At 37.8% G+C, this 21609-nt stretch overlaps 1 protein-coding gene and 1 long non-coding RNA gene across 2 annotated transcripts; both read left to right on the top strand.

Moving 5' to 3' along the window:
- Positions 1–216: 216 nt before the first annotated feature.
- On the top strand, positions 217–751 carry LOC130220271 (uncharacterized). Its single transcript, XR_008836161.1, has 3 exons — positions 217–271; positions 383–622; positions 697–751. It is a non-coding gene; the product is annotated as an uncharacterized LOC130220271 (long non-coding RNA).
- A 7820-nt stretch (positions 752–8571) lies between these two features.
- Positions 8572–21301, top strand: LOC130220272 (carcinoembryonic antigen-related cell adhesion molecule 5-like). The gene is made up of 12 exons (XM_056452644.1): positions 8572–8788; positions 9320–9670; positions 9769–10008; positions 12740–12994; positions 13074–13331; positions 16742–16993; positions 17089–17343; positions 18654–18893; positions 18968–19067; positions 19920–19965; positions 20200–20447; positions 21087–21301. Exons 1-12 carry the CDS (start codon positions 8728–8730, stop codon positions 21139–21141), a joined length of 2361 nt encoding a protein of 786 aa, XP_056308619.1. The 5' UTR covers positions 8572–8727; the 3' UTR covers positions 21142–21301.
- The last annotated feature ends 308 nt before the right edge of the window (positions 21302–21609 follow it).

Here is a 21609-nt window from a genome sequence, read left to right as displayed (position 1 = left end):
AGTTTTTCTATGTTAGATCCACCCAAGACAATCTCGGTGTCCATCAGTGGATCTGACGTAATAATGGAGGGAGATTCAGTGAGTCTGAGCTGCAGCAGTGACTCAAATCCTCCTGCAGATTTATATTGGTATAAAGGAAATAAAGCTCTGAATTCTGGAAGAATCTTCAGCATCTCCAAGATCAGCTCTGGTGACAGTGGAGAATACAAGTGTAGAGCCAGAAATGAGCATGGAGGGAAATACTCTGTTACTGTGACTTTAAATGTCCAGTGTGAGTAAATGATGGTTCAGCAACTGATACATTAAACTCTCAAAATGTAATCTGTGACGCCATATCACATGTGTTGTGATTATTAATGATATCAGTGTGTTTCTGTTTCAGATCCTCCCAGGAACGTCTCAGTGTCTGTCACTGATTCTGGTCAGCTTTGGTTTGATTCAGTGAGTCTGAGCTGCATCAGTGACTCAAACCCTCCTGCTCTGAACTTCAGCTGGTTTAAGGAGAATCAAAGCTCTGCTGTTGGATCTGGACAGAGTTTCAGTGCAGTACAGAGTGGACGCTTCTACTGTGAGGCTCACAATCCACATGGAGCTCAGAGATCAGACGCCGTCACTGTCACTGGTGAAGCTTTTCTCATCACACTCCTGTAACTTCATCAGTCTGGAGAGTTAATCATGATCTGCTTCATCTTTCAGTTCAACAACATGCTGAGAGAAACATCATCATCATCACAGCGACATCTGGAGGATTATTAATCATCGCCGTCGTCATCATGTTTGCAATGTGAGCTCAATAAACCTGCAGTGACCGTATAAAACTGCTGTATTCAGTTTTACTGTGCTTTATCTTACACTGAAGTAAAAGACATGTTTCATCTTTCTTCTGACAGACTTTCTAAAAGGAAGAGCAGAAGATCTGCAGTGAAACCTGATCAGCAGAAGATCTGCAATGAGTCTACGGTGAGATGATCTGAATTATTTACTGTGTTTTCCTGCATGTTTCCTACAGCTCTGATGATCATACAGAGATATTAAAAGTGTATAGTAACATTTACACTGAGTTCCTCTGGACATTAATGTAGTGCAGCTCAAACTCCAGTTAACCACTCTTAAACCTGCAGAGCAGCTGATATTTCACACATGAACATTACTGCACTATAACACAGGCAGATCATAAAGGTGTGACACAAGTGTTTTTTTCAGCCCAGTTCAGGTATTGTGTTTACGTACTGTGCCACTTTGTTTAAATCATAAACCATTTGTGCGCCCATCCTCATACTAGTCTAAAAAGGAGGTGTGTTAAGGTGCATTGATTCAATTCAATTCAATTCCCCTTTATTTGTATAGCGCTTATACAATGTAGATTGTGTCAAAGCAGCTTCACATAGAAGATCACAGTAAATAGGAACAGTGTAGTTCAGTTTGTAGTGTTTAAGTTCAGTTCAGTTGAGCTCAGTTCAGTGTGGTTTAATAATCACTACTGAGAGTCCAAACACTGAAGAGCAAATCCAACGATGCGCAGCTCTACAGATCCCGAACCATGCAAGCCAGTGGCGACAGCGGAGAGGGAAAAAAAACTTCACTAATGGCGGAAGTGAAGAAAAAAACCTTGAGGGAAACCAGGCTCAGTTGGGCACGATCATTTTAATTTCTCCGCTGGCCAAACGTCTTGTGCAGAGCTGCAGTCTTAGCGGTGGAGGCTGGAAGCTGGACCTCAGCAAAGACTCGTCTGTCTTTGGAGCGTCACAGGAATCAGTCTCATGTTCTCCACTCCTCCATGACCACCACAGTAGCTGCTCAGGATACGGCCTGGTCCAGGATATGGAAACCTTGGGATCATCTCGTCGTTGGTCTTGGATCGAATCAGTGACTCTGCATAGTCTAACAGCCTCGGAAAGAGTATCCCCAGGTGGAAATGGAGAATAAAGAGAATAATTAGCGTAGCTGCTGTTCATAGTGTATATATATATATATATATATATATATATATATATATATATATATATAAACAAGATGCAGAACCTGTGTGGAAACCCGCTAAGTGGTGCACTGAGTGTATGCTTTACTGAACAGATAGGTCTTTAATCTAGTTTTGAATTGGGAGAGTGTGTTGCATTGTTGATGTGTTGCTATTTTGAGGCAAATTAAATAGACCATTCACCAACTAAAAGCTGCTCTAAAGTCAATGGTTCAGTTTTTTTTTATTTAAATGGTTTATTAGTGATATGTGCCTATAGTAGGGTTCACAACATGTGAACACATTGCTCATCCATTACACACACACAGATGCACACATCCCAGCAGTAGGGCGGATATAAGATTTTGACAGTCTGATAACCTTGGATAAAAATATCACGGTTTCAGGGTTTTGTGCTCACTGCTTTAATATATATCATTTTTAAATGTCTGGGTAAAAAACAACACCTTTTTTTCCTCTTTGAAAACAGTATATTCTATTTCTTGATAGAGTTATGATATTTCGGAGCAGTAAACACATCAGGCTATATAATGAAAATGAATCATTGACTTCTGCTCTCTTCATTTATTAAAAAAAAAATACTGATTTCCTTACAGCATCGTTGGATATGTTTTTTAGCTGGAGGTACTGTTGTCCTAAAAAACAAACAAAAAAGTAAATTAAAAAAATTGTACACATATCTTAGGATTGGTATTACAGAAAATATTGGCGGTTTTAAAACCTTGACTTTTCCAAACCGCGGTATACCTTGAAGACGGTTATCGTCCCATGCCTACACAGCAGGTGTCAACATGATGTCAGATTGATGTTGTACCCCAACGTCGTGGGACGTTGCATTTTGTTTGGAAATGAAAATTGGGTTGACCTCAGAACTCAACGTCAGCCAGACGTCAATGCCCGAGGTCGAACAGACATTGCATTTTGGGTCATTTCAAATGCAGCCTAAAAACAACAAAAATATCAACGTCTAATGATGTTACACCTTAACGTTGTGTGGACCGCACCATTATCATGTCTATCAGACATTGGGTTTTGCTTGCCATACCTGATGAATAGATGTCAGCCTTTGACGTCAATGTGACCTTGGTTTGAGATATTGCTTCACGTTCGATTTTAGTTACGTTCCAACACAACCTAAAATAAACCAAATATCAACATCATTTGATGACATTATTTGACGTCTGTTATAACTGGCTCAAAATGGTAAAATTAGAGAGACAATACGGACCAGGTAAATTGAAATGAGAAATTATTGATTAACAAAGGCATAACTAACTAAAATATTTACATTTAGTCATTTAGCAGACTCTTTTATCCAAAGCGACTTACAAATGAGGACAAGGAAGCAATTTACACAACTATAAGAGCAGCAGTGAATAAGTGCTGTAGGCAAATTTCAGGTGTGTAAAGTCTAAGAAGCAAAGCATTAGTAATGGGTTTTTTTTTTTTTTTGAGAGTACAGTAAGTGGTCTAGCCAGAGAGGCAGTTACAGATTAGGAGGAAAAGTGGAGACTAAAGAGTTGAGTTATTAGTAGTTTCTTGAAGACAGAAATATGTAAAGCAATCAAAGTCAGTATAAATGGAAGTCAGTTGTGAAAAGCTTGTGTATGGTAGCAGGGGCGCCTAGGGGGGTGGGGGGGGTGGTGGGGGTTTAGGAAGATTCTAAGGGCCCATACATTTAGGGGGGCCCCAGAAACATTATCAAGGTCCCGCACCAATTCCCCCTCCGTCCTACACCCCACACCAACCCCACCACCCCCCCCACCCACTCTTCACTTTCAGCCGCAATACCAACTACCCCCCCCCCCCAATTTTCACTTTCAGTCGCGATACCAATACCCCCCAACTCCCCCTCTTCACTTTCAGCCGCAATACTAACTACCCCCCCAGTCTTCATTTTCAGACGCGATACCAATAGCCCCCAACCCCACACCGCCACCCCCCAACCCAAGCCAATTCGCGAAGGACTTTAACATGAGTTTGTCTCAACTCTAATAATTATTTTTGCTGTTCAAACGATAAATTACTCTCTGAAAATCAAACTTACCTATTCCATCATCAGCCGTTTCAGATACCTGAATTAACACGCCACAATCAACTAATTTACCCTTGACCAAAGCTCTCAATTCATCTTTTCGCAAATGGTTATCAATACCCGTCAATTTATAAGTATCAACAATGCTCCACAGCTGTTGCTTTGAAGACACAATTTTAAACACAAAACTTCTCCTTCGAACACCTATACACACTCATTCACTCTCATACACTACGGCCAATTTAGTTAATCAATTCCCCTATAGCGCATGTGCTTGGATTTGTGGGTAAAACCGGAGCACCCGGAGGAAACCCACACCAACACGGGGAGAACATCCAAACTCCACACAGAAATGCCGACTGACCCAGCCAGTACTCAAACCAGCTATACCTTCATGCTGTGAGGCCACAGTGCTAACCATTGGGCTACTGTGTTGCCTACATACATCTAAAAACTGCTTCCTTCTCCTGTCTTCTTTACCGCACACCACCTCATTCTATATATGGTGTTAAATCTCGCACATGAGCAGATCTGTTTCCTTAGTAGTGACACTCTGCTTGCAAAGTCCGACAGTGTAAATCGAGATTACAGCATGACGTGATCACAATTTGCTCTTAAAGGGAATGAGAGATGAGACTCTAATTGGATTAATGCAAGTTATGCCCAAAACACTCCCATAACTCATTAAAATAATAAGGACAATCTTTTTAGACCATGCGCCGAGTGCGGCAGCCGTTTTTCCCATCCTTAAAATAGCAAAAGTGGATTCAAACTCATCCTAAGAAATCCTGCGCCTTAAATTTGTGCCAGGAATTCAGATCATTAAAATAGAGGACATTTTCTTCTCTCTGTCCAGACATATGCAGGTCTGGATCTCCAGACTGTGACCTCTGACCTGTACGACAACCTCACAGTAAGTGAAACTCAAAGTCAGACAATGGTCACTGATAATCAGATGATTGATGGATCTCTCGCTGTCTTTCACACAGAGCGTTCACCACAGACCTGCTGAAAACTCCTACTCCACTCTTGATCCTCAGAGCTCTTCTGAACATCACAATCCACCAGTAAGAGACAATTATCAGCCATAAACCCTCTCAGCAGCAGTTTGAGTATTGGATGAGCCTCGTCAAAGAGTTTAATGTGGTTGAGCTTCAGTCTTTCTTCATCTTATTGTTTGTTCAGATCAACAGGAAGAGGCTGTAATGGGAGGCGGAGCCAGAAATAACCAATCCCGAGCTGTGTGGGTGGAGCCACAGGTGATTGACAAGAGATCATTATTGATGATTTAATTACTAACGTGCCATGGCGAGACCACAACTGACTCTTAAAGGGAATGAGAGATGAGTCTCTGATTGGTTTAATGCATGTTACGCCCTAAACACATCCATAACTCATTAAGAGAATAAGGACGCCCCTTTTGGACGATGTGCAGGTCTAAATACTTAAAATTAAAATCCTTAAAAACTTGATTCAGACACTTCTGCAGTGCTTTGCTCCACCTGCTTTAGACTTTTGCATTTAGATTTAGATTGCTAAGATGGAGCCCAATGTCCATAGCCCTCACTCCACCAGCAGAGGTCTCCATTTTTCAAATGTTTTATTTTTTGCACTAAAAACTCTCCAAAGATTGATGGTTTTCTGATCTGTGCTTAAGGTTATTTGAATGTGTTCTGCTTCATTTATAATGAATGATACTGTGAGTAATATCCATATTCTGAGTAGTCTGGTCAGTAAAGAGTGAAATGCTTCTCATTGTGATTTATTTTTAATCTTGTTAACCTTTTATATTTAGTGGTGTATAAATATCTGTAATAACTAATGCTTTTCCAATGCAGTAAGATCTTTTACAAAGCCAGCTGAGTATCAATAATACATGTTTGTCAGCCTCCTCTGTCATATATACACTGATTAAAGAGATGACAAAATGACAAAAAAATAGATGAAGTGGGACTTTTTGATATCTCATTATCCTCCTAACTAGCAGAATACACCGTAATGGACATTTTGAAAGGCAGTATCAAATACAGATATAAGAACTGCAATACCTAAATTACCTTGTATTTTCCACAATTATTTTAAATTTTTTACTAATGCTTTGCTTTGCTTCTTAGACTTTTACACACCTGAAACTTGTCTATAGCACTTGTTCACTGCTGCTCTTATAGTTGTGTAAATTGCTTCCTTGTCCTCATTTGTAAGTCGCTTTGGATAAAAGCGTCTGCTAAATGACTAAATGTAAAAGTAAAATGAAATGTTTTTAGAGTGGTCTGGATGCAGACTCAGTGCAATTGCAATCTGAGCTGCATATAATGCTTTTTCAAGAGTTGACACTTAGCTGATGATTGATTATAAAGCTTTTCTGGCATGCTGTCCTGGGAGAGAGCCCTGAGCTCATCAGATCCTCGAGCCTGGGGCTCCCTCCCGTTTGCAAGGAGAGAGGGAAGTTCAGATAACTCCCTTGCTGTAGTAGCTAATGAACAGATAGAGATTGCTCTTAAGAGATAAACACTTACTAGGAGCATGTCTATGGTGCTGATTTGGATTAGTCAATTAACTTAAGTTGCATGTGTTTGGACTGTATGAGGAAACCGGGGAACCCGGGGGACACCCACGTGAGCATGGGGAGAACGTGTAAACTCCGCACAGAAATGTCGGCTGGCTTAGTAAGGACTAGAATCAGTGACGTTCTTGCTGAGAGGCAACAGTGCTAACTACTAGGCCACCGTGGCACCCATCTAGGAAAGGAGGAGGAGTAGGGGTGGAAGGGGGAATTCTTCAAAACAAAGATGGCTTTTATATGGAACTTTAATATGGTATTTATAGTGGCTTAAGAATCGTCTGATTGGTGAATCATAAATTGGTTAATGCAGCACTAGCCGCAAGCAATCATAAGCATGTCATCCTCTCGAAATTAGTTTATAAATAAACTTCACTTAATGCCCACACCTAACCTCACTCCTAACCCAGCCCCTCACAGTGGCGTCACTATTGAGTGCATTGTCTCTGATATTGCATCTCTGAGATATGTGGTCTTAGATTGCATCATCATGGCTGCATCCAGATACTATTGGCTTACCCTTTGTTGTATTTTGTACTAAAATGTACATATATTAGCAGTTTTGCCACATTTGCATTGTAATTATTGTGTTTGAATTCAATTTGTATAGCGCTTTTACAATGTGGATTGTGTCAGAGCAGCTTAACAGAAGATTATAGTAAACTGAAACAGTATCAGTCCAGTTTTCAGAGTTTAAGTTCAGTTCAGTTCAGTGTGGTTTAATTTTCACTGCTGAGAGTCCAAACACTGAAGAGCAAATCCAACGATGTGCCGAATCATGCAAGCCAGTGGCGAGGAAAACAATCCACCAATTGGCAAAAGTGAAGGAAAAAAAACCACGAGAGAAACCAGGCTTAGTTGGGCACGACCATTTCTCCTCTGGCCAAACGTCTTGTGCAGAGCTGCAGTAGGCGCTGGAGGTTGGAGAGCACTGGACGTCCATCGTGGAGAAGCTGCAGGTGTGTGTAGATCACCGGCTGGTTTACAGGCTGACCCTTCAGGATCAATGTGAGGACTCGTCTGTCGCTGGATCTTACAGGAATCAGTCTCATGCGCTTCACTCCTCCACAGCAGCTGCTCAGGATACGGCCTGGTCCAGGATCATGGAAACCTCTGGAATAATAAAAAAAAGACTAACATAAGCGCAGATGCCTTTCAAATTATAATGTATTTAGGGAAGTGTTCCTTACTCCGGTTGCCCTAAAGAAAGCAGACTAACAATCCTGATTTGGATTTCTAAGCATTTGTGTTTTATGTGTATGCTAATGCAAAGAGATGTGTCTTTAATCTAGTTTTAAACTGACAGAGTGTGTCTGCTTCCCGAACTGAGCTAGGAAGGCTGTTCTAGAGTTTAGGTGCCAGATATGAGAAAGATCTACCGCCTACTATAATCTGGGAATAATCGATAATCCAGAATTAATTGAGCGCAGAGGACGTGATGGGCTGTAATACAGCAGGAGCTTCCTCAAATACTGGGGAGCTAAGCCATTCAGGGCTTTGTAGGTAGTCAATAACATTTAAACATGTATATGATGTTTAATAGGGAGCCAATGCAATGATGAAAGAACTGGAGTAATATGATCATATTTCTTTGTTCTAGAAAACACTCTAGCAGCTGCATTTTGAACCAGCTGAAGTTTGTTAATGTGTTAATTTCATGCAAATGACACTTTATTTAAAGAGAAATAAATAGTGTTGACTTGTGATGCATGTTATGGATGTTTATTAAAAACAAGTTGTGTAATATATAACATTTAACATTTTCATTAGTCAGTGGTTGGGTTGTTTTAGTTTTGCTGAAGTAGGAACTCTGATAGTTCTGCAACTCTTGAGTTAACCACTGTCAGTACAGCTAAAGATCATCTCTTCACACGCTCAGCTGTTGATCCGCTGCTCTTCAACACGGTAAGACAAACACACTGGTATTTGACTGATTATTAGTGTAGATGAAGCTCATATAACACATGATTTCTGACATGAGAAATATCTGGTGTTGATCTCAGTCATCAGTTGATTTCCACACACTGATGTTGTGCATTAATAATCTGCAGATGTGTAAAGATCTTCCTAACACTAAGAGCTGTTTAGGGTGATGTACATTTACTGTTGATGAGTGTAGAAGTGATGATTAATGCTGGATTCTAGATAGATTTGATGCTGATGTGGCTCAGAATGGCTCCTGCTCTTCATCTGATCTTTCTGCTCATCATTCACAGTGAGTCAATCTTACATTCACATTAATTCAATTCAATTCAGTTCAATTCACCTTTATTTGTATAGCGCTTATACAATGTAGATTGTGTCAAAGCAGCTTCACATAAAAGGTTAGATTTCTCAAGTTAGATTTCCATATGGTGCAAATTCCTTACACTACATATTTCTTATTGTGAATTTGTTCATTGAATGAGGATAATTCATCATGTACAAGTGTCCAGTGTTTGTCATTTTTGTTAAAAGCTGCAGTTTAACTGAATGTGTAGTGTACATGTTAGTACAATATTATTTGTGTACTGCTCCTTTTATTTTCCTTTATTATTTTTCTCTGCTCTGCTGTTTATTTCTGTCCTCCATCAAGACTGAAGTCATTCACACTGAGATCATTATTCATATTCACAAGATCAGCTTAATATATCATCTGTAATGAGTCACTGTTTACAACTAGTAAACCAGCATGAGTTCCTAGTGTCTTATAGTCTATTTTAACTGATAAAACTACATTTGAATCATGATTATTTCTGTGTTTCAGGGGTTTCTAGTGCTGGTTGGGGTGTGAATTACAGTCCTACACAATTATGTGCACTACAGAACTCAACAATGACAATCAGCTGCACTTTTACATACCTGACTCCTGGATATCAGGTCATGAAAGTGTTCTGGAACATAGACCAAGTATATTATGATGGAGATTTTGTAGATCTGTCTAATAACTCTGAATACAGTCAGAGGCTTCAGTATCTGGGAGATAAACAGCAGAACTGCACTGTCAGACTGAGTCATGTGACAAAGACAGATGAACATGAGTATTTTTTCAGATTCACTACTAATATAACAGAAGGAAGATGGATTGGTCATCCAGGAGTGCGTCTCTCTGTCACAGGTGACTCTCCTGAGGTTTCTCTCTTCTTGTGGTCATTATGTAGAATAATAATCAGTGTATGAGAGCAGCACTAGATATAATGTGTGTGTTGTGTTCAGATCTTCAGCTGGAGTCTCCTGAGAGAGTGACAGAGGGAGATTCAGTCCGTCTGACATGTAACAGCAGCTGTACACTGACTGACACACCAACATTCATCTGGTACAGAAACTCACACACATTGACTAATATTAGAGATGAACTCAACATCAGTTCAATCAAGAGAACAGAAGCAGGACACTACAGCTGTGGTGTGCAGGGACAAACGTACATCTCTCCTGCTGTTTATCTCGATGTCAGATGTAAGTTTCATCTTTTTGTTTAAACCTATTTCACATGTTTAAAGCATTCAGATTTGCAATAAATGTAAAAGTGGTCAATCCATAAAAAGTTAAAATTGGTATGAAAGCTGTAATAAATGCTTTCTAGCCCTCTCTTTCTCTCTCTCTCTGATGTTAAAACACAGGCAACACTTTAGTTTAAGAACCACTATGTTATTACCTTCCTATTATTATACTGGCTGTGAAATAGTACTTATAAAGCATGATCTTATTGCGTATTCCTACCACTACCTAAACCCAACTACTTCCTTACTAACCGTTTATAAGCTGTTAATTAAAAATGTTTCGCGTTAAAATATAACAAATGAATGGTTTGTTAGTACTGACAATTGTACCTTGAATTAAAGTGAAGCAAATTAACTTGACAACTGTATGCTTATATTGCTTACATTTAAGTAAACATAGATAAATACATGGACGAAAGTACTTCAACATAAGATGACAGTATGCAGTGATGCAAATGATCGGGGCTTTCATGTCAGAGTGGAAAAATTCTATGCTCAGATTAGACTTGATCATGTGTGTTCACTGTAAAGACACTAGGAAAGTTGATGGTTTGAATGTGATGTCTGTGTATGCTACTGTATGTTTACTTCCCCATGTGCTTCTCTTCAGGTATTCAGGTGTGTTTTGTCATTTGGTTCCTTGTTCTGTTTCCCATCTTAGTTCCTCGTTATCGTGTTCACCTGTTTTGATCTGTGTGTGTTTAAGTTCCTGTTTTCCTCTTGTTCCCTGTCAGGTCTTGACATTAAGGTGCTGTTTACACCTGATCAATCTATTAGATAGTAAAATATACAGCTGTTGTATATTCCTGTGTAATTTGTTCGAGACGTATATAAATCCGATTGCTCAGATCATTTCAGATTAAACTGGACAGGGCTAAAATAAATGCATCTGTTTGTTTCGTTTCATTTTAATTTTCTTTGTTTTGTTTTATTTTTGACTGTGAATTGATGAAATTAAAGGATCAAATTAATATCAGATATCAGCATTAACAACAGGCACAGCAAGCCTCTGTGAAAAGAGATGAATAATAATTTTTTAGTTTAATTAGTCTACGAAGGCACGTTTTGTTTTTAGGAGAGTATTAATCCCTGTTTTCAATGAGGTCTTACACATATCTGTGTGACAAAAATGGAGGTTTCATTTAGCTTGAATGAAATTATGCAATCTTATATATCAAAATATATCTATTTGTGGTATTGTAATGATGTTTTACAGCCTGCATATAAAATTATTTGAATGCCAAAATAAAAAATCGTATACGCTTCTGTAAATAATAATATTAATTCAATAAAATGCAGTGTATCTGATGCTTTAGGCAACATAAAATGTTAAATTTGCATATAGTGCTGGATTTAAAGATCAGAATCATATCCATTTAATGAAGAAACATGTGATCAAGTATAAAGGGAAACATTTTCATGAATCAGACAGCTTGAATCAGAATCATAAAAAACGCATGAAGTGACCAGGTGTAAACAGGCCCAAACTATCACCTTCCCACCACCATGACACTCAAGTTTACATCTCTTTTTTGCAATTTATTTATTTATTTTTTTGTTATGTAGGAGGAGTAATAGATTAAAACACATTTATTGTCACCCTGAAACCTGTGGAAGCATTTACGGCTACATTTTAAACAATAATATTGTAGTCTAGACATAAAGCACTCATAACAATCTATATATCATTTGCAAGGCCTAAATTTTCTTGTTTCTATATTCAGTGACTGGATATATATAATATATATTTTATATAACTGTAATATATTTTTTATATAAACTAAGCAACAGTTATTTACTAATCTACAACAAGTTGTAAAGCATTACTTTGCTACAGCAATCCACATGTAAACAAATTTGTGAGGTTTTTAGATGTGTTTTAGAGGCTAAATTCAAATCAATTGCAACTAAAAATCCCACACTACTCTAGAATTGAATGTCTATAAATATTGTGAAAAGTATGAGAAACTACAGTTCATATTCCTCAGAACATAGGGGGCGCACTTGTGTGGTCACTAACAGAAATCTGGTGGTCATGTTTGGTACTGCAGCCAAACAAAACCTTACTGAAAGCTCATTTTTGGAGATATCAGCTTCAAATGTGGAATATAATTTGGCTGTATATTTAGCTTTGCATGTAGAATTAAGCATTTAAAATAACATAACTGAGCAAATGACAATGACAGTCTTGAATTCAATTTAATTCAATTCATCTTTATTTGTACAGCGCTTTTACAGTGTAGATTGTGTCAAAGCAGCTTCACATAGAAGATCATAGTAAACTGAAACAGTGTCAGATCTGTTTTTAGAGTTGAAGTTCAGTTTAGTTGAGTTCAGTGTGGTTTAATATTCACTGCTGAGAGTCCAAACACTGAAGAGTAAATCCATCGATGCGCAGCTCTACAGATCCCGAACCATGCAAGCCAGTGGCGACAGTGGCTAAACGTGCACAATGACAGTTCTTATGAACACCCCCTTCGAGTGATGTGCTCCCAGTTGTTTAAATTACTTTAAAGCTCAAACATTGCAAATTATTTGCTTTTGTCCTCATTTACTTAAAGAGTAACACATCATTACCTTATTATTAAAATCAATGGGCAGCTCTTTTATTAAGCTGTATAGAGTACACATTTTAAACTGATTCTCATATTTATTTTTAGTCTTGTTTTTACATGCTTCTCCTGCAGATGCTCCAGATACTCCTGTGATCTCCATCAATAGATCTGCTGTAATAATGGAGGGAGATTCAGTGACTCTGATCTGCAGCAGCGACTCAAACCCTCCTGCAGAAATCAACTGGTTTAAAGGAGAAACATTTGTAGGATCTGGAAGAATCTTCAACATCTCCAAGATCAGCTCTGATGACAGTAAAAAATACAAGTGTAGAGCCAGAAATGACCTTGGAGAGAAATACTCTGATCCTGTGACTTTAGATGTCCAGTGTGAGTTGGCAAAACTAACTATGACGTTAAACCATTAAAACTATTGTGACTGTTAACAGCTTATGTATTTCTGTCTCAGACCCACCCAGGAACGTCTCAGTGTCTATGAATAGATCTGCTGTAATAATGTCTGGAGATTCAGTGACTCTGAGCTGCAGCAGCGACTCAAACCCTCCTACACTGAACTTCAGCTGGTTTAAAGGAAATAAGTCTCTGAATACTGGAAGAATCTTCAGCATCTCCAAGATCAGCTCTGATGACAGTGGAGAATACAAGTGTAGAGCCAGAAATGATCATGGAGAGAAATACTCTGATCCTGTGACTTTAGATGTCCAGTGTGAGTAAATGATGTTTCAGCAACTGATATATTAAGGGGACCTTTTATGAAAAAATCATACTTATAAGGGGTTTAAAAACAGATTATTTCAGAAGTGTGTAAATATAACCAGCCTCTAAAGTAAAAAAAGTAATAGTATTTGTTCTAATCAGATTTGATCAAAACAGTCTGCAGAAACACTTTGATTGACATTCTCCCTTTGTACGTGTCATCAGAGGTGGAAAGCCCCGCCCACTAGTGCCCATCTCTCCCTCATCAGCATAAACAGCAGCCCTGAGTGAGAAGCAGCCGTCTGTCCATTAGCCATTAGAGTGTTTGAGCTGCTGAAGATAATGTCAGCACAGACTAAGAGGATTATAGATGTGGAGTTTTAGATGAAGCGCAAATGAACAGCGACAGGAGTCTGAGCTTTCCAGTCTTCAGGTTTATGATTTGTTCATTCATTACGTTCAGCATGTAGAGTGATGAATGACTCAAACCCGAGGACTCAGGAGATAAACGGATCAAATATTTTTCCGGTTCTGACTGCATATGAATAACTTCTGTCTCTCACATGATGAACGAATGAGCCCCTCCCGATAGAAGTCTCGAAATAGGCAGTAATCTTCTCTTCCACCTGCACAATGTAATCAAGATTCATCAGTCTCAAGTCAATTCAATCAAAATTAATGAATCATTATAGAACTTTTCTGACCCACTACTTTTGATATTTTCAGTTTTTCTGAGATGCACGGGCATTTGTAGCTCCTCCCTCTTTTGTAAAGAGCTCAATCTCATTTGAATTTAAAGCGACAGTCACCAACACAACACAATTAGAATCAAAGCCTAAAAGAGTCAGATAGTTAGAGAGTTTCAGAGAGTTAGAAAACATACACATTAGGGCTGCAACAATGAATCGATTAAATCGATAAAAATCGCGTTCGGAGAGGAGTGAACACGGTCTCTCTCGCGCACTGATACTGAGTTCGGTGCCTCATAGACAGGGATGAGGAGGAAGGGAGTTCAACAGCAGGGTAAATCACTACAGGATCCTACTTTTGTTCTGTTTTGAAGTGAGGACCATAAAGTACCTGGTGCTGATGTTTTACTCGTTATCCAGCTTGACAAGCATGACAAGTTAGCGTTAGCATGTTTACAAACTGAGCTTTGGCGTGGTGTCTGGAGCTGAGCCAGAGAGAGCTCACGCTGAGCAGAGCTCTCAGTAAGGGACCGTTGGAAAAGTGCTTCTTTTTTTTCAAAAACAAAACCAAAGAAGTGTCATGTTATCACAATTATGCACTAGTAAATACATGTACTAGTAAAACAAAACATCTGGAGTTTGTAAAACACACAAGGAAGTCTAACAAATATAATTTGCCGATGTGTTTTATTCATATCAGATACACATTACACATAGTGAAAGTAACTATAAAGTTGAATCTACTCTTCTGTAAGTTCACCAGCCACTTACTTACATGTATTTGAGGAGTAACTGCTGAATTTACGTGCTGAATCCTGTGTGAATCCTGAGTTCTGCTTTTTTTCATGAAGGGGGCAAATGCGCAGCCGCAAGTAAACATAGCGACGACCATCTCACGTTATAAATCACGATCACTTAAACGTTTACGTGAACTGGCAAAACTTCTGTTTGAGATTATATCTCACTTAGATTATTTTTCTTACCCAATTCACAAATAATTTAGCTTGTTTTAAGCAAACAATCACTTAATTTTTAGGTGTTTTTTTTAGGAACAAGACATCTTTTTTTTTTTTGCTATTTCATGCGTCTAGAATGTATCTTGATTTTAAAATATTTAGATATTTGGACTGAAAACAGGACAAAACTACTTAGTTTTTTATTTTACTATTATTATTATTATTATTATTATTATTATAACAGCTCAGGGATGAGCTTTTTTAAATAAGTGCTTGGAAATTAATGCTTTTTTAAATCTGATTCATCGATTAATCCAAAAAATAATGGACAGATTAATCGATTATTAAAATAATTGTTAGATGCACACTATAGCGCAGGGGTCTCAAACTGCCGGCCCACAGGCTACTTACGGCCCACCCTCCTCCTCCCTCCCGCCCGCAACAAGACTCAGCACTCCCCATAATAAGATATAGCATATACACTTCTGTAAATAATAATAATAATTCTGTGGTGTCATAATAAAACATATTACTAAAAAGTATCAGACGCTTTAGTTGACATAACCTTGTTAAATCTGCATATAGCGTTGGATTTAAAGAGCAGAACCATATCCATTTATGTGGTCAAGTAAATGGAAATGTTTTCACAAATCATACAGCTATCTGATCAGAAAATACACATATAAAGTGATCAGGACCTGTCACTTTCCCTGCACTGTGACACTTAAGTTTACATCCCTTTTTTGCAATTAAATCCTAATGTATTCATGAAAAACTATCATTGAACAGGTCTTGGACTTCTGCTTTTGGGGGGTTTGTTACAAAGGAAGAGTAACTAAAACATTTACTGTCACCTTACAACCTGTAGGAGCATTTACGGCTGCATTTTTAATATTGTAATATTTTAGTCTAAACACAACTATATATTCATTTGAAAGCCTAATGTTTCTAGTTTTTATATCCAGTGACTGATATTTGATATTACTGAGCAACAGTTATTTATTAATTGCAACAATGATACTCGTCAGAGTTGTAAAGCATTACTTTGCTACAGCAATCCACATATAGAAGGCTATTGGATGTTTTTTAGAGGCTAAATTCAAATCAAATGCCATCAAACCTCTCATACTACTTTATAATTGAATGTCCACTTTATAAATATTGTTAAAGTATGAAAAATACAGTTCATATTCCTCAAAACATAGGAGGCACACTTGTGCGGTCACCAATGGAAATCTGGTGGTCATGTTTGGTACTGCAGCCAAACAAAATCCTACAGAAAGCTCATTTCTGGAGATATCAGCTTCAAATTTGAAATATGTGTTCAGATATTCAGCCTGTCACGTAGCATTTAGTATTTAAAATGGCATAACTGAGCAGATGACTCTTAATGACAGTCTTAGACATGCATAAATGCTCCTTCAGAGACATTACCTGTGTTATGTCATGATTATAAATGTTTTATGGAAATCTTATGGACATGTCCATTAAGTAAAGTGATAGCAATTATTTAAATTACTTAAAAATAAATCACACAAAGCATTGCAAATGCTTATTACAATTGTTAGCACATCATCACAGATCTGCTTTAAATCCTCCAGTAATTGTCCCCATTTACTTGCTGAGCACCACACCATTACCTTATTATTAAAAATGATAAGAAAACAAAAAACAATACAAAAACAATGGGCAGCTCTTTAATATGATGTGTACAGTACATAAATACACCGATTCTCATATTTATTTTTAAGTCTTTATCCATGTTTCACCTGCAGATGCTCCAGACACTCCTGTGATCTCCAATAGATCTGCTGTAATAATGGAGGGAGATTCAGTGACTCTGAACTGCAGCAGTGACTCAAACCCTCCTGCAGAAATCAACTGGTATAAAGGAAATACATCTTTAAATACTAAAGGAATCTTCAACATCTCCAAGATCAGCTCTGATGACAGTGGAGAATACAAGTGTAGAGCCAGAAATAAACATGGAGTGAAATACTCTGATCCTGTGACTTTAGATGTCCAGTGTGAGTTAGCAAAACTGTAACATTAAACTATTAATAAATAATTTGTGATGTGAAAACTATTATGATTGGTAATGGTTTGTGTTTTTCTGTGTCAGACCCACCCAGGAACATCTCAGTGTCTATGAATAGATCTGCTGCAATAATGTCTGGAGATTCAGTGAGTCTGAGCTGCATCAGTGACTCAAACCCTCCTGCAGAAATCAGCTGGTTTAAAGGAGAAACATCTGTAAGATCTGGAAGAATCTTCAACATCTCCAAGATCAGCTCTGATGACAGTGGAGAATACAAGTGTAGATACAAGAATGTACATGGAGAGAAATACTCTGATCCTGTGACTTTAGATGTCCAGTGTGAGTAAATAATGTTTCAGCAACTGATATGTTAAGGGAGACCTTTTATGAAAAATCATCTGCATAGTTGTTTACAGTGTGTGACTATAGCCAGCCTATAATGGTAAACATTAATTAATACATATGGTTGGCTTCTGTCTTTCAACGACGTAAACAAACGACTTAAATCCAATAGAAGACTAGAAATATACTGTAAAAATGGTTCCACGCAATTCATTCATGTTGTCCCAACACAAATTGATTAAGGTAATGTTGGAGACCCAGCCGACAGATTACTGTAAAACAGGATAATATAATGAAAACTAGAGTCACGTCTGCTCCTTTGCAGCTCCTCTGACGATCTGAGGGAGCGCGCAGTTCATTGTGGTAAAGTCTCTGGATCGAGTGTCAAAATAAAAGTCCTTTCCATAAAAATGCAAACATCCGCTACCTTTGGAAACAAGCACAGCACGAACATTTTTTTACAACTATTAAAGCCATCCAATGCAAACAAAACAACACAATTGTGTATACACTTTGTGTGTATCACATTAACTCAACAAATTTAAGTGGATTGAACACAAAACAATCAAGTTATTCCAAAAAAATGTCAAGAATTTTATAGTTTCAACTCATTTTAAATAAGTCATTTGAACAAGCAGCAAAAATTGTTTTGTTTTTTGAGTGTAGGAACTAATCAAGCATGAATGAACGAATCAGAGGACTCATCGTACCTGAGTCAAATAAAAGATTCATTCAAAATGACCAAATCATTCTAGGGGCTGGCAAACTCGGTTCTGGAGGGCCGGTGTCCTGCACAGTTTAGCTCCAACACTAATCAAACACACCTGAATATGCTAATCAGTGTCTTCAAGATCACTAGAAATCTATAAGCAGGTGTGTGTGATTAGAGTTGGAGCTAAACTGTGCAGGACACCGGCCCTCCAGGACCAAGTTTGCCCACCCCTGTTCTAGAACAACCCATCACTACTTCTTCTGAGATATTTTCAGAGATCTGCCGCTATGCTGATGCACAGGCACTTGTAGCCCCGCCCTCTTTTGAAAAGAGCTCAATCTCATTTGAATTTAAAGCGACAGTCAGCAAAATGCCACAATTAGGCTCAAAGCCTAAAAGGGTCTGTTTCAGAGAGTTAGAAAACATTATCTGTGTGGTATTTTAAGCTCAAACTTCACACACTCTAGAGTCAGCAGAGCCTTACTTTACATCTTTTAAAAAGAGGCATAATAGGTCCACTTTAAATCCTCTAAATGTAAACTGTGGTGCCATATTTGTTGTGAGTGTTAATGATATCAGTGTGTTTCTGTTTCAGATCCTCCCAGGAACGTCTCAGTGTCCGTCACTGATTCTGGTCAGCTTTGGTCTGATTCAGTGAGTCTGATGTGCAGCAGTGACTCGAACCCTCCTGCTCAGAACTTCAGCTGGTTTAAGGAGAATCAAAGCTCAGCTGTTGGATCTGGACAGAGTTTCAGTGCAGTACAGAGTGGACGCTTCTACTGTGAGGCTCACAATCCACATGGAGCTCAGAGATCAGACGCCGTCACTGTCACTGGTGAAGCTTTTATCATCACACTCCTGTAACTTCATCAGTCTGGAGAGTTAATCATGATCTGCTTCCTCTTTCAGTTCATCAAGGCGCTGGGAGAAACATTATCATCATCACAGCGACATCTGTAGCAATATTAATCATCATCATCATCTTCGTCATCATCAGCCTGTTTATAATGTGAGTTCAATAAAACAAAATTATTTTTTATTTTATTTTAATATAATTACAATATCTGCTATAGTCAAATATGCTAATTCATGCATCTCATGTGGAGATATGTGCACAGGGCTTCATTTTTGGGAACTGCAAGATATCTGCCCAGGTCTGCTTGCAGTTTTTAATTTCACAAATCCACTAGAGGGTGCTGTATACTTTTCGACAATCTCAAATGCATTACTGACCTATGATTTCTCATAAAACATATTCCTCTTTGTAAATCTTTGTACATTCCTGAACATCTCACATCCTTCTCACATTCGTCTATAATCCACACAGCCCCTTTCCTAAACCCAAGCGATAGTGTTTTCAGAAGCAAACTAGAAGAGAAAATCATCGCAAACTCATACTTTAATCACAACAACACAGTGTTTTTAGTTTTTTTACTTGGTTTTTGCAACTGTCAAACACTGGACTTAAACCCCGGTCCATTCCACTACCAAAGTCCAACACTGTACAAGGTGAGCTACCAAGCACACTGACCATACTGGAAAAGCTGTCCATATGGAGGTAATCATAGAGCAGTAACACAGAAAAGAACAGAAGTTGTCTGTGGCATCAGACCACCACATTTCGATTGGGGTTTTTTTCACGCTGAAGGCAGCCAGACGTACCCGCAGGAACATATTTCATGGTTCCCAAAAATGTAGCCCTGGGCACATATTCCCAATGAGCCTGTGTTGAATTCATGTTTAAAGATTTGTAACTTTTTTAATATATGCGTATTTTATTGTATTTTATTATTTATATAAATATTGCATATTTATTTTGTTAGAGTGATTTATACTTTGTTAATGTGTGTTATTATGACAGAAAGAAACAAAGGAGTGTTAAATCTGAAGGTCTCACAGTGATGCAGGTAAATCACACAGATATAACCTTAAAGTCAGTCAAACTCATGTTTTCCAATGTGAGATTGAAATCTCTGATATATCTACAGATTTATAACTCAGATGTGAAAATCATCAGTAGATCTACATCACATCTCACATCCTTCTGCTGTATAATTCAGTGTGAATATAATAAGATATTTCTGTAATGTTGATCAGACTGATTCAGATGTTAATTAATGCTTTATTGTCTTGTGTTTCAGAATGATCTGTATTCTGATGTGTCACAGAAAGATCAAGCTCACGACAATCCAGTCTGTGACCCTGGATTAGCTGATGAAGCTCCGTATGAAACTGTGAATCCCAGAATAAGTGCTGAATGCAGAGATGCTGAGGAGATCCAGTACGCCACTGTCCAATATCACAAAAACACACAGATGAAGAGAGAGGAAGAAGAGGAGCAGCGTCAGTGTGACAACATACCACTTCAGCAGCCTGATCAAGACCACAGGTGAGGAGAAACTGCTGGACCACCAACAACTGCACTAAACACAAGCAGTTATACTTGCAACATAATTATGTGGACAAAATATCCTGTTTTGATCATGCAAAATGGCTTTGACCAAATGACCAACTTAGTTTTAAGGTCTTTTTAGTTCCTTTCGTGCACATGCAACATCAGGCTCAACTCGCTAGCTCAACATTAAACCAGTGTTACAATACAGCAACCGTCTGATTGGCTGGATTTCTGTTATAGTAACACTGGTTTTATGTTAAGCATAACATTTCTTGCATTACAGACTGATGAACAGAAATATTAGACATGGGGTAAATTTATTATTGATTGACTAAGACTTAAACAACTGACTATACTTAAACTTCAATAGTTGACTATTATGTAAATTGTTAGTGTTTTCAGTCATTATTATTAGTGTTATTTTCTCTTAATTTTTAGTAGTTATTCAGATTATTTCTTTTTTTCATATTTTTTAACTCTTATTTATTTCTTGAAACATAATATGTCATGTGCAGAACTTTTAACGTAGAATTATAATGCCATATATAAACCCCCCTAACATCACCACCACCAGCTATACCAGCCCTGATTATATAATCTCTAACACTGTTGTGTTGTTTCTGTGTATTTTAGGCAGGAAACTGTGGAAACTGTGGAGGAGTCTGTGATTTACAGCATGCTCAAATGAGTGAAAGACTGTCCATGGGAAATTAATGAATAATAGTTGTAGTTGCAGATTAGCTTAATGATACTATGTGAATTTATGTTATTATCGAGCTTGTTTGAGTGTAATCTGCTAAAAGTTGTCTATTGTTTCCTGTAGGAGCCATATTTTATAGTTTATTGTTCTAGGTAATTTATATATATATATATATATATATATATATATATATATATATATATATATATATATATATATATATATATATATATATTGTGTTATACTTGCATGTTATATACTTATATATATAAACTGTTTTCATATACTGTTCGTGCTGATTTGCTTGTCATATATTTTGAGTTACTTTTCTACTGCGCATGTGTAGTATGCTTCAGATAGTTCCCACGCATTTTGTGACACACGTGAGTTTTGAGTGTGATGTGATGTGAAGTGAAATATTGGAGTCATTGTTCATCAGGCTGGAACAAACAAGTT

This window comes from Danio aesculapii, unplaced genomic scaffold (assembly GCF_903798145.1).
Source record: "Danio aesculapii unplaced genomic scaffold, fDanAes4.1, whole genome shotgun sequence".
NCBI lineage: Eukaryota > Metazoa > Chordata > Actinopteri > Cypriniformes > Danionidae > Danio > Danio aesculapii.
Note: the sequence above shows the minus strand (reverse complement) of the source record. Positions and strands in the feature narration are given on the sequence as shown.

Coding starts and splice junctions, on each gene's coding strand:
- LOC130220272 (XM_056452644.1), top strand. CDS start 8,728: ATGCTGATGTGGCTCAGAATGGCTCCTGCTCTTCATCTGATCTTTCTG. Junction 12,995..13,073: donor TGTGACTTTAGATGTCCAGT/GTGAGTTGGCAA, acceptor TTTCTGTCTCAG/ACCCACCCAGGAACGTCTCA. Junction 17,344..18,653: donor TGTGACTTTAGATGTCCAGT/GTGAGTAAATAA, acceptor TTTCTGTTTCAG/ATCCTCCCAGGAACGTCTCA.